The sequence below is a fragment of the Cyprinus carpio genome, chromosome A18 (genome assembly GCF_018340385.1).
Source record: "Cyprinus carpio isolate SPL01 chromosome A18, ASM1834038v1, whole genome shotgun sequence".
Lineage (NCBI taxonomy): Eukaryota > Metazoa > Chordata > Actinopteri > Cypriniformes > Cyprinidae > Cyprinus > Cyprinus carpio.
The window spans coordinates 6,434,252-6,446,383 of NC_056589.1; the positions used below are offsets into that span (position 1 = coordinate 6,434,252).

The 12,132-nt window shown below is 35.6% G+C and overlaps 1 protein-coding gene across 1 annotated transcript in view; it reads left to right on the forward strand.

Moving 5' to 3' along the window:
* The window catches only part of LOC109091024 (cell adhesion molecule-related/down-regulated by oncogenes-like), a 43,312-nt gene extending 31,949 nt beyond the window's left edge, over positions 1-11,363 (forward strand). The window contains exons 13-19 of the mRNA XM_042774909.1: positions 695-800; positions 2,978-3,100; positions 4,467-4,658; positions 5,856-6,151; positions 7,543-7,622; positions 9,295-9,557; positions 9,771-11,363. Of these exons, the coding sequence (XP_042630843.1) occupies positions 695-800; positions 2,978-3,100; positions 4,467-4,658; positions 5,856-6,151; positions 7,543-7,622; positions 9,295-9,557; positions 9,771-9,925 (1,215 nt within the window). The 3' untranslated portion in view covers positions 9,926-11,363. The remainder of the gene's footprint in view (positions 1-694; positions 801-2,977; positions 3,101-4,466; positions 4,659-5,855; positions 6,152-7,542; positions 7,623-9,294; positions 9,558-9,770) is intronic.
* The last annotated feature ends 769 nt before the right edge of the window (positions 11,364-12,132 follow it).

The window sequence follows — 12,132 nt, forward strand, 5'->3', positions numbered from 1 at the left end:
CAAATTCTGCAGTTCAATGCAGGTCAGAAAAAAATCCAAACCTGTCATAACTGACTGATAATCTGGAGAGTTGAACTTGAGAAACGAATCATTTGGTGAATCTGGTCAACTACTTCTTTCAAAAAAAGATTAAATGACTGAATGAAGAATGAATTGTTTTTGTGAATTGAACATTGGCACTCATGAACATTCCATTAGAATACTTTTAACAGTTTTTTTTTTTGTTTGTTTGTTTTTGTAGAGTTTGTCCCTATTCATTCATATGGACGAGAATACTGAGGACACTCTGCTAAACCTCATACATGTTTGGAGTGATATTAGGGTGCATAAATACAAACATAAATTTTATTTTACTCTCTAGCTAAAAGGTTAGCCAATCAAAACATCAAATCAAGTCTTTTAAAGAGACTTCAAGACCAAAAAATTGTATCATTCAAAGGTCAGAAAATGGTCATGTAAAACTAAATTATGACTGTTAATAATTTAAATTACTTAATTAATATTATTAATAATAGACTTCAGAAACTAAAGTCATGCAAATGTGTACATTATAGCCTTTTTAAATAGAGCAGGATGTCTTGATTCTTGTTAAACTTTAGTTATGGTCTTATCTTTGATGGGATAATTATTAGAGAGTGTATACTGAGGAAACAAAAATTATATAAATATATGTTTCTTTCACTCTCTTTCATAGTACACTCCCTCCAGTAATAACAACACACCCATCCAGGGATTCTACATCTACTATCGCCCAACAGACAGTGACAATGACAGTGATTACAAGAGAGATGTGGTGGAAGGTGAGATCATGGTGTTTTCTTCTGTTATTGCTCTTATTACATGGATACTTGCACAAAACATAAACAAACAGACATAAAATAAATATTGAAATTTCATTCTGTGAGAAGAAATACTCTTGACATGAAACATTCACAGCTGTACAGGAAATCAGTTGCCTGGGACAGTGGTCAGTTATAGAGTTTAGTAGACATTACACAAAAGTATTTGACAGACAAGTGCTAAACTTGACTAATCAGAATGAAGTATTCCAGAGAGTCGTGTAGTATGATTGTGTAATGAATATTTGTTCTCACAGAAGGCGGTTGATTGATGTGTAGTGAGTTCTGCGCTCAGAGTAATGAGCCAGTGTAAAATGTGTTTTTAATAAATGGCTGCCATACTAATGGGCCTGAACTGAAACCCAACACTGACCGCTCAGAGAGGGATTCAAGTTTCTGAGAGGAATGTTAACTGCCGTCGCCTCATATTTTTACCCCCTCTTTCTCTTTGTTCACATTAGCCCCACAAACCTCTCCCCGTTCATCCAAACGACAAGTTGTCATAAACACATTGGGCAGATAAGATGTCTTCATAAGTCTCATAGTTTACAGAAATATCAGGAGTGTGTCCTACAGATTGTTGTTCTTAAAGTCAATGTGAAATGCTATCAAATGCAACCCATTTTACTTCCATCTAAAATATTTTAATTATAAAATCTTAAAATTGACTTTATTTGAATCATAAAAAATGGATTGGATTATGAATTAGGGTTTGAATTATGAAAGTAAATAGGGTCATTTTAAAATTTATAAAGCCTAATGTATCATATTTTATATGCATATTTCAAAGGCCTCTAAATTTTTGACCAGTTGTATACAATGCCTTCTGTCATCTGATTGATAGTCTATACTTTTTTAACAAATAATGGCCTTTTAGCATAAATTCTAAAAATATTTTATAACGAGCTATAAAGATTCTGAAAAAGAAAAACACTTTTTAATTTTTTTTTTATATTGTCTAAAGCTTCAATAAAATGTTCCATAAAAAATCTGCCAATTATTTAATATGTCAGGCTTTACAGGGTTAATTTTATGCTAACTTTAAATGCATTTTAAATAAAACGTCTCAGGTTACGAGACACTGCGTCCTCTAGGGGTCACTATGGGGAACTAGAGGAAGTTCGAAGTTCCCTCAGAAGGGAACGTCTCAGGTTACATATGTAACCATGGTTCCCTGAGAAGGGAACGGGACACTGCATCCACTAGTTCCCCATAGTGAACCCTAGAGGATGCAGTTTGAAGTTCCCTAGGAAGGGAACAGTCCTTTTTAGTAATAGATTTGAAATATTTTTGGTAAAATACCAAATATAAAACAAACCTTGTGAGTTTGTAAGTCTTTTTGATTCTTTACAAGAATTGGTCATTTGTTCCTGAATCAGACTGCACTGGCTGTGCTATATGCTTATTTTTGTGAATAGCCAGGAAGGACAACACAAGACATGTGTATTTATTTGTATTATTTTGTTGTGCTTTTTTATCTCATCACATTCAATTCAGACTGCAAACTTACAACTTATATATCCTTTATTTTGCCATGTCACATTTGATTTAGTAGCGGTGCTGAACAGTGTTGCAGAAAACACTGATATATTGTGTGTGCAGGGAAAAACTGCACTAAAAAGCCTGTGATGCTTTTTTCATGTGTATGCGAGTCTGTAAGTGTGTATTTTGTGTTTTTCTCTCTCATTATGCAGTACAGCAGCTGGTCATTTAGTGTACACCATTCCTTCACTGTATTAAAAAGAGAAATGAGCTACACAAATAAAATATTGTTGCACAAACTATAATTATATTATAGGGTTGGTTTTAAAATTAATTGGTTGATTTTGGGGAAGGGTTGTTAGGTTTTTTTTTTTTGTCAGGGCCCTGAGTGTGTTCAGTGGGAAGACTGGAACCAGGCCAGAACAAACGTTAAGCTGCCTTATAAGGAGCCTGTCTGCAGCAAAGCAACTGTCTGAATCCTTCTGAGAGACTGTGAGAATGAGAGAGCGCGAGAGTGTGTGTGTGTGTGTGAGAGAGAAAAAATGAGATTGAGCAAATGAATTGCGGTTTGGCGAGAACAACATGTGCTTTGAGAAAAGCCCTTCTCATTCAGTAGTCTCTCTCATTGCCTTCCTTTTCCCACCTCCTTCCCCTAGGCTTCAAATTCTGGCATTTGATTGGTCAGCTCCAACCTGAGACATCCTATGACATCAAGATGCAGTGCTTTAATGACGGCGGCGAGAGCGAATATAGTAACGTCATGATCTGCGAGACCAAAGGTGAGAGGCTGAAGTACCATCAGAGGAATGCTATATTTAACATGTAGACAGGAACCCGTAAAGCCCCTGCGGTAATGACAGAGGAAAGCGAACTATCATTTTATTAGAAGCTAGACAAAGAGAGACATTGTGCTGCGTCTCCTTGACATCATTCCCTGATAACTACCCTAATGCAGCACTGTTGAAATCAAACCAGAGCGTCATTCACAGCCAGAGCAAATAAAAATCATGGAGTGCAAACAGACCTGCTGCTGCCGCAAGCTTTAAGACTGACAACAGTTGCATTGTTATGTGCCAGCACTTGTTAGTGGTGCTTTATTATTGCTTATACTTGGGTTAGAGATTTGAACAAACCCCTAATCCTAAGTATTAGAGCATTAGTATTAAACGGTGCATAATTTATCACGCCCCATTACTTCTACAGACATGAATGATTCATTAAATTGTGCAGCTTGTTGAGGAGCAGATATAGAGTGCAACAGTGCTGCCCACTTCTTCAGCAACTTTTTATCTGTAAGCATTTTTACCATGAATTTTTTTCCTGTAGGGATTTTTAAAAAGTTATAAGCTATGAACCAAACCAACCAGCTACGAGGTGAATCAGAAGATTACAGAAGCAAAAAAAGTATTTGAAAATTGATCAAAAAGACAAAGGTGCTAGACTGTGTGCTTAATGGCTTTAGATATAAATGTATTGATTTTTAGGGTATTATGCATTTAGAATAGCATATTTTTATTGCAAAAGATGCATATTATGCATAAAAAAAATATGCAGTTTGGGAACACAGGACTCAATGTCATTTGCGTGGGCTGATGGCTTCGACAATAGCAAATAGCATTGATTAACAACTCATTAACAACCTCGTAGCTCACAGTTCTTAAACGCTTATAAATTATCATTTAAAATCATTCCCTTTTGAAGTAATGAATGGGATTTTTACCTAAACAGTTAACTTCCAACTGTTGCACTCTATAGCAATATGCTATATGCATCTGTATAGGAGTGCGCTAAAACACTTCAAACACCTTAGCAACACCAGAACATCTTAGCAACCACAAAGCAACTCCTTAGTAATCAAAAACACTCCAAAGAACTTATATTTAAACACATAGACTTTCAAAGTAGACTCCATTTTACATTATGCACATACAAATACAAAATTTGCATCGCTCACTGTACACATACCCAGGCATATGCGGAAGAATACTTTAAGTATCGTGTCAGTGAATTTCTTTCTGTAAATGTGGACAAATAAAAAAACTAAACCACTAACCAATAAATGTAGAGCTTGTGACATATTCTTTTGAAAGACATCCAGATGTTTCATCCCTTTAAACTCACTTTCTTCTGTTTCTTTCCATTCAGCCCGTCAACTTCCAGGTGTGCCCAGCCAGCGCCCCATAACCCCTCCAGGATTTTACCCTGCAGATACACCCAGCCAGCCGGGCGGCCTGCTCTACCTGATCGTGGGCTGTGTTCTGGGCGTCATGGTGCTCATTCTGCTAGTTTTTATCGTCATGTGCTTGTGGAGGAACCGTCAGCAGAACAGCCTGCATAGTAAGTGCCACACTTCCTGGTCTAGGTTTAAGTTTTCATCCATATGCTTGTTGGGGCCACTGGGAACCGAAGTCCTGAATGATTACTAAGAAAACTATTGAATTTCCATCATTGTAATTGTCCAAAAATCATTACAATGTTTTTTTAAGGTGTATATTTTTATGGTGGAACATGTGTATCATTTTCTTTTGCTACTGTTATTATTATTTTTAGATATGTAGTAATGAGACCAGCAGCGCTGTGTTGTTTTAGTTTATGTAGTATTTCTGTAAGGTTAAGAGAGGTTATGTTATGTCAATAAATTCTTTATGAAATTGAGTTAGAGTTCACCTCCTGATCCGGGCCTGGTTTTCATTGCCTCTCCTCGACAGCCGGCCCTTTGAAGTTTTCTTTCTTTCTGTCTTTTTTCTCTCTCTTTCACTCTGAATGAGATTGAGTAACAGAATAAACAGTGCTGGCCGCAGCGGTGTGTATAAGTAGTAACACAGACACACCTCCCCCTGAAATAGGCCACAAATGGGCCTGCTAACTTTAATCACACACACTCCGCTTCGCTACTAGTTGGTTTTTCACGTGTGTTTGGCAAAAGCATTATAATTTCATATTTGTGTTTTTTTTTTCTTCAGCATTTTTAATGCAATATTGACATCTTGACTATAATTTATTAGTGTTAGTTATATTTTGTGTGTTAATATTTTCTAAAAAAGAAAATAGGTTTTTCCATTTACACAACTGTCCTAATGAGTCTTTAAGATTTTTAATGTTTTGGAAGTCTCTTATGCTCACCAAGGCTACATTTATTTGATAAAAATTACAGGGGAAAAAATGTAATATTGTGAAATATTGTAACCCTTTAAAAGAACTGTTTCACATGATCCTTCAGAAATCTTTCTAATATACTGATTTGCTGTTCAAGAAACATTTATTATTATTATCAGTGTTGAAAACTGTTATGCTGCACAGATATCTTTGTGGAAATATTTCAGCATTTATTTGAAATAGTTTGTAACATTATAAATGTCTTTACTGTCCTTGATGGAAAAAAAAGTATTCATTTCTTGGGGAAGAAAAAAAGACCTTACTTACCTCAAACTTTTGAATGGTATAAAAATATTCATTTAAAAAATATTCATTATCCTTTATTTCTACACATTACAAAATATACTAACATAAAAAATATATATATATTCTCTGTAGAATACGACTCTCCAAGTTACATGTACCAGTCTGCAGAGATGAACGGCCATGTTCTGGAATATTCCACGCTGCCCGGCTCCGGCCATGTGAATGGAAGCGTGCACACGGGCTGTGGACACACCGCTCCCATGATGCCCCAGGCCTGCCATCACCTCCACCACAAACTGCCCAATGGTCTGGCTTTGCTGAACGGATCAGGAGGCCTCTACTCTCCTGGGCATCCGCATGCACATGATGCATCTCTGCCCCACAACACCATGGAGTACGATCACTCACACCCTCATCACCTTCATAACGTGAGTTAATGTGTGTGCATGTGTGGTTGTATTTAGATTCTGGTAATAGAGTAGAGATAAAGTGCCTGACATTGTTGTCCTCTTTGGTTCCCATGCAGTTTTTGTGTTGTAGCTGTTGCTGTATTAACTAATTAGCATCCAGAACCAATCTAAATCAATTTTACAGTGTATAGAACACTGTAGTATATGGTGTAGAATGATATAATGGTTTGTTTTGTTTGTTGTTGGTTGGGTTTTTTTTTTTTTTACACTTAATGGGTTCACTGGGTTGTCTGGGTGATTTATATTTATTTATTTTTACTTTGTATGGTTATGTTTATGGTTTTGATTTTTCATGTTGGCATGTGTCTAAACCAGTTTGGAAAAAGTATGGAATAAATAAGATTTGTAAATGTTTTTGGAAGAAGTTTTTTATGCTCACAAAGGCTGCATTTATTTTATCAAATATATATGGTAAAAATGATAGTATTCTGAAATATAATTTGAAATCTCAATTTTCTCATTTAAATCTCTCTATTTTAAGATATTTTAAAATGTAATTTATTTCTGCGATACAAAGCTGAATTTTCAGCATCATTACTCCAGTCTTCAGTGTCACATGATCCTTCAGGAGTCATTTTAATATGCCGATTTACTGCTCAATTATTATTGGTACTCCATTATTAACAATGGTTGTTGTTATTATTGTCAATGTTGAATTTTTTTTTTTGCTGCTTAATATTTTTGTGGTGAATAGAAGGTCCAAAAGAACAGCATTTGTATGAATAACATTTTAAATACCTTTACTTACAATTTTGATTAGTTTAATGTGTCCTTGCTGAACAAAAGTATTAATTATTATAATTGGTTTTGTTTTGTTTTTTTTGGTCAAAAAATTAGTTATTTAATAATAAATGTTTCCTGAGCAGCAGATCAGTATATTAGAATTATTTCTTAAGGATCATGTGACACTGAAGACTGGAGTTATGATGCTGAAAATTCATCTTGATCTCAGGAATAAAAAAAAAAAAAAAAAAAAAAAAAATATATAATATATATATATATATATATAAAAAAACAAAATTCACAATATTACTGTTTTTACTGTATTTCCGATCAAATAAGTACAGCCTTGGTGAGAAAAAGAGATGTCTCTCAAAAACCTAACAACCCTAATATTTTTAGAATATAGTATAATACAGTGCAGTAATATGTTGTGTTATAGTGTATTATAGTGCAATATAGTATAGTGTTTCCTGATACAGTATAGTATTATGTGGTATTGTACAGTTAGTGTTGTATGTCAAATAGTAAAATTAAGAAACAATACTATAAAATACTTATATGTGTGAGTGAGAAATGAGAAGTGAAATACAGTTAGTGTTATATCTGTTGTGTGTTTGTTGTGGCAGGGTGGAGGGATATACACGGCTCTGCCCCAAAACGACTCGTCGGACTGCATGGGCTGTCAAAACTTCTGCAACAACAACAGGTGAGAGAGAGCGAAATGTAATACTGGAAAACTCAAGCCCAGTAGCCTGTTAATGTTTGGTGTTTACATCCCTGCAGAATTATGTTTTGCTCAGCACGCCTCCAGTCAGCAAACCAATCATCTGTTCCATCTGGTTCTCATTTCACCCCTGACCTGAGCTTATTCTGTTCTGGGCTAAACACACACACACACACACACACACACACATGGTGAATCCCCTCGACGAGGCTTGTTTGTGTACTCTAGTGTGTCCGGCAGTAACAGTTTACACTGAACGCACCCTTGCTACAGTCTTAATGAGCGGATTGTTTATTTAGCCGCGGCCAGCGGGAGAGCAGAGGGAAATCCTTCTGAATGGAGCTGATATCAGCGTACCAGCTAACCGTGTGCATCTGTGTACGCTTTATATCCCTGATTACTTCTTGAGTGAGCATACAGTTATCTGCATGTGTATTTATACTCTCAGGTATTGTTTGTTTATGTGTTTATGTGAGTGTGTGTGTGTGTGTTGAAGCCTCTGTGTCTTATCAGCATGTGCAAACACACAGAGACACAGGCTGTTGAGTCTGGTCAGGCAGCGTAGAGACTCGTGTGTGTGTGTGTGAGTGCTCAGATGTGATCAGAGTTTGACATTGCAGAGATGCTGGTTTCAACTTTACTATAAAGGTTTTATTCATAAAAAAGAAAAAAATTCTGCTATCATTTACACAACGTATGTCCTTCTGAACCTGTGTGACTTTCTTCGGTTAAACACAAAAGTAGAAATTTTGGAGAATGTTCATGCTGCACAGTACACTAGAAGTATTTTGTGACAAGAGATTTAAACAACTTTGGGTTTATAATGAATATGATAAAGGTGGTATGCATGATTTAAATACATATTTATTTAATTATTTATTTATTGGTTGATATTGGATATTGTATATAATGTTTTTGTCTGTTTTTACATTTAGATTTTCTTTGGTGTCATCAAATACCCTAAAAGACTTATAATTTAATAACAGTGGTAAATGTAATCTTTAGCAAATCTCGAAAATAATATTAATTGTTCATACTGTGCATAATAATGTTGCCTAACGCCTAAATGCCCTTTAACTGCTTTCAACTAGTTTTTAATGGATTGTTTTTATATTTATCTACACAGTCTGTTACTTAAAATAAATGTTAACAGAAATAAAATATTTTTTTTTTTTTTTTTTTTTTTTTTTTTTTTGTTTAAGTTTTTGTTTGATTTAATTAGATAGATAATGATGTAATAATTATTAATAAAACTATAAACTATATACTATACTACTATAAATAATAAAAAATGACAAGATACACAAAATGTCTAAAACTTTAACAAAGATTAAAATAACAATGGAAAATGTCAAAATAAAAACTAGTAGTATCTCAATGATAATAAAATCGAGTAGTTTCATATACAAAAACAAATATTAGACTTAAAATATAGTTCATATAGTTCTTGAAATATAGTCATATGCCCCACTTTTATGATGCTTTTTGGTTGTTTTTTGATCAAAAACCTGTCCTGTTGGCAAAAGGATTTGCTGTTTTCATGAGAATATCTGGAGAATGAGTAGTTTGAAGTATGGTTCAAAGAAGTTCAAGTTTCAGTCTCAACACGTGCGGTGGCCATTATTTACGTCTTGCGTTTGTGTCTTGTGGACAGGTGTTACACAAAAACCAATGGCACTTTTTCTGGAGGCACTCTCCCTCTAATGCACCGCGTGGCAGCGCGCCAACCCAACGGGCTGGAAATGATGCCCCTCAACCCTGTTTTGTCTGGCTGCCATGGACGTGACAGCCCACAGCTCAACGGCTCCCAGGAGAGAGATCCAGCCGAAGAGTTAGAGGAGGGCAAGGCTCCACCCTTTTCCCAGAATTCCCCTTGTCTCCCAGTGGAAACAAAGTCCACCCTCGAGCAGCAAAGAGGTGAGAGAGTTTCAGCGCTATAAAGAGCTCTCTGATTCACTCCGCACTCCTTCTGAATGAGGAAAGTCAGTGTTTCTTCTTGCTGTTCAGGAAATTACTGCATTGCCAAACTGTAAATTACCCATCATGCAATATTATTTTACCTGACTAGACTGCTGCATACTGGAGCTGGTGCATAATTTTTTTCTGTCTGTATGTGTGTGTGTGTAACAGGAGTTCAGCCCGTACAGCACCAAGATTTGGAGGGTCCTGTGGTGTGTTGGGAACGGCTGGGACTGCCTGATCTGGACTGTAAGGAAAAAACAGCCTGGATCTCTACTGGAAGCCTGACTGGAGATCTCATCCAGCCTACCGTGCAGGAGATCTGAACACGTTTAAACCAGAGAACACTTATCAAACATGCATACACACTAAACAAGAGAAAGAGACCAAGAGAAATTGGGAATAGGAACATGAACGGCCAGTGATGGAATGGTTAAAGACATTGTGTGACTTGAATGGGACACTAAACTGACTGCTTACAGAGCTGGAGAAGACTGACGAGAGAAAAAAGAATGGAAATAAACAGAATGAAAAGAGACTTTTATGCAAAGATGCAAAGGCTGAAACGATCCCACTTGTGGGAAGACTTGTAAAATTAAAAGCAAAAACTCTTTAGATGACTTATTTATTTTTTGTAGTAGTAAAATATTATTTCATATGAATGTATCTGTTGTAAGAAAAAAGTTTGTCTTTTATATTATTTATGCTTTTTTTTTTTGATGAGAAACTTGTATTTTTTGTTGTTTATTTGACTTTGTATTTTATTTTATTTTATTTTTTTTTGTTCCACAGTGTGGAGTTCAGCCATTGTATGTGTAAAGTTTTGTAATAATATAAAGAGAAGATTAAGTACTCCACCTATCCATTTCCTCCTCTGAAGTTTTAATGCTATACCTTATTTTATGCTCTCAAATTGCCAAATATGGACTAATAATAACATAGTTTCATATGGGCCCTCAACATGGTTTATTGCACCTCTAAAACACAAATGTAATTCACAAGTGGAACCTAGGGAACCTGCAAGCTCGCATCTAAAACATTTGGTTTTGAAATCAAAATTAGGTTGCTCCCACTATAATCAATAAATCAGTCTGCACTGTCGGTGTCTGAGGTATATCATAAATATCTGCTCAAGTGTCCGGTAATTTCAACAGCTCTTTGAAGTTTCCCACAGTCAGTCCCCACAGCCTCCTAGCCACACCTCCTCTGTGCTCTCTATGTCTCTTTGTTAACCATAAACAAACATGCGAGTGCTTGAATGACCTTTGACCCTCCCAGGCTGTGTTGAAAGGCATTGATTGTGTTGACATCACATGAGTGTTTTTGTTTAGTTGCTTAGTGGAGCTCATTACTGCAGTCTTCTTATTTCAGCGTAGAATGTGGTTTGTACTCAAGTTGACCGTCTACATAAGCAGATTGCCAAAGGGTGGATGGTGCATTGTCATGTTTTGCAGTCTTTTTAACAGCTGATTTCAGGCTGGCTGGATTAAGATGTGTTTTCATAATAATTCCATCTGTCATGGGATATCATATCAGGAGTTGTGTGTGTGTGTGTGTGTGTGTGTGTGTGTGTGTGTGTGTGTGTGTGTGTGTGTGTGTGTGTGTGTGTGTGTGTGTGTGTGTGTGTGTGTGTGTGTGTGTGTGTGTGTGTGTTTTTTTTCTGGAGATACAAGAGCTTGATGTACTATGGAAACATACTGTAACTTTCAGAACCCAAACATCCTCCACCATCCATAAAGAGCATTTACTGATACTGAGCTTCAACAATGTCTCCTCGTGAACTTTTGCTCTGATCACTGACAACTACAATGATGATAAAAATTAATTATATTTTCCTTAACATTATCTTGACCTCCTTATACGCATAGTGACTCCTGACTACACCCTTCCTGTAAAAGCACCTAGAAAGTCAAATGCTCTCCATCTATTGCTCATCCGAAGACAACTCTTCTTGTATTAAAAGAAAACAAATAAGCTCACTTTCCTGATATAAAATACATCCACTAACATTTTTTTAAAAAAATGTTTTCATGTATACATTATGAGTGATTTACAAGTGTGTGCTTTATCAGTATTTCCACAAGGGGCAATATAGCAGGAATTGGTACAAATGATTTATTTTCGCATTTTGGAGAGAATCTTGCTAAACAAGTTAAAGTCAATGTTTATAGCGATTTACCTAAATATTAATGCAGACATTTGCTACTTAATTGCATCCTAGAGTGCTGAGGTTTGTTGCTGCCAGAATAATGCAAAAAATACTTTGTGTTCTACATTAGACTCATGTAACCACTGATCGAAAAGAATTGCACCCACATCTCATTTAATTTCATATAATTTCATTTTTTATGCTAAAAAATAGCCGTTCAATGTACTGTTGAAATTGTTTCGATTTTTTTTTTAATTTCTCTGCTAAATGTTATTAATAAGTCATTGATGTTCCCATGTCAATTTTTAAATTAGCTAAATGTTCTGAAAAAAAAAAGATTTATTGTACGTGGTCAAACTTAATATTCATGAGCTAAGCCTTTGT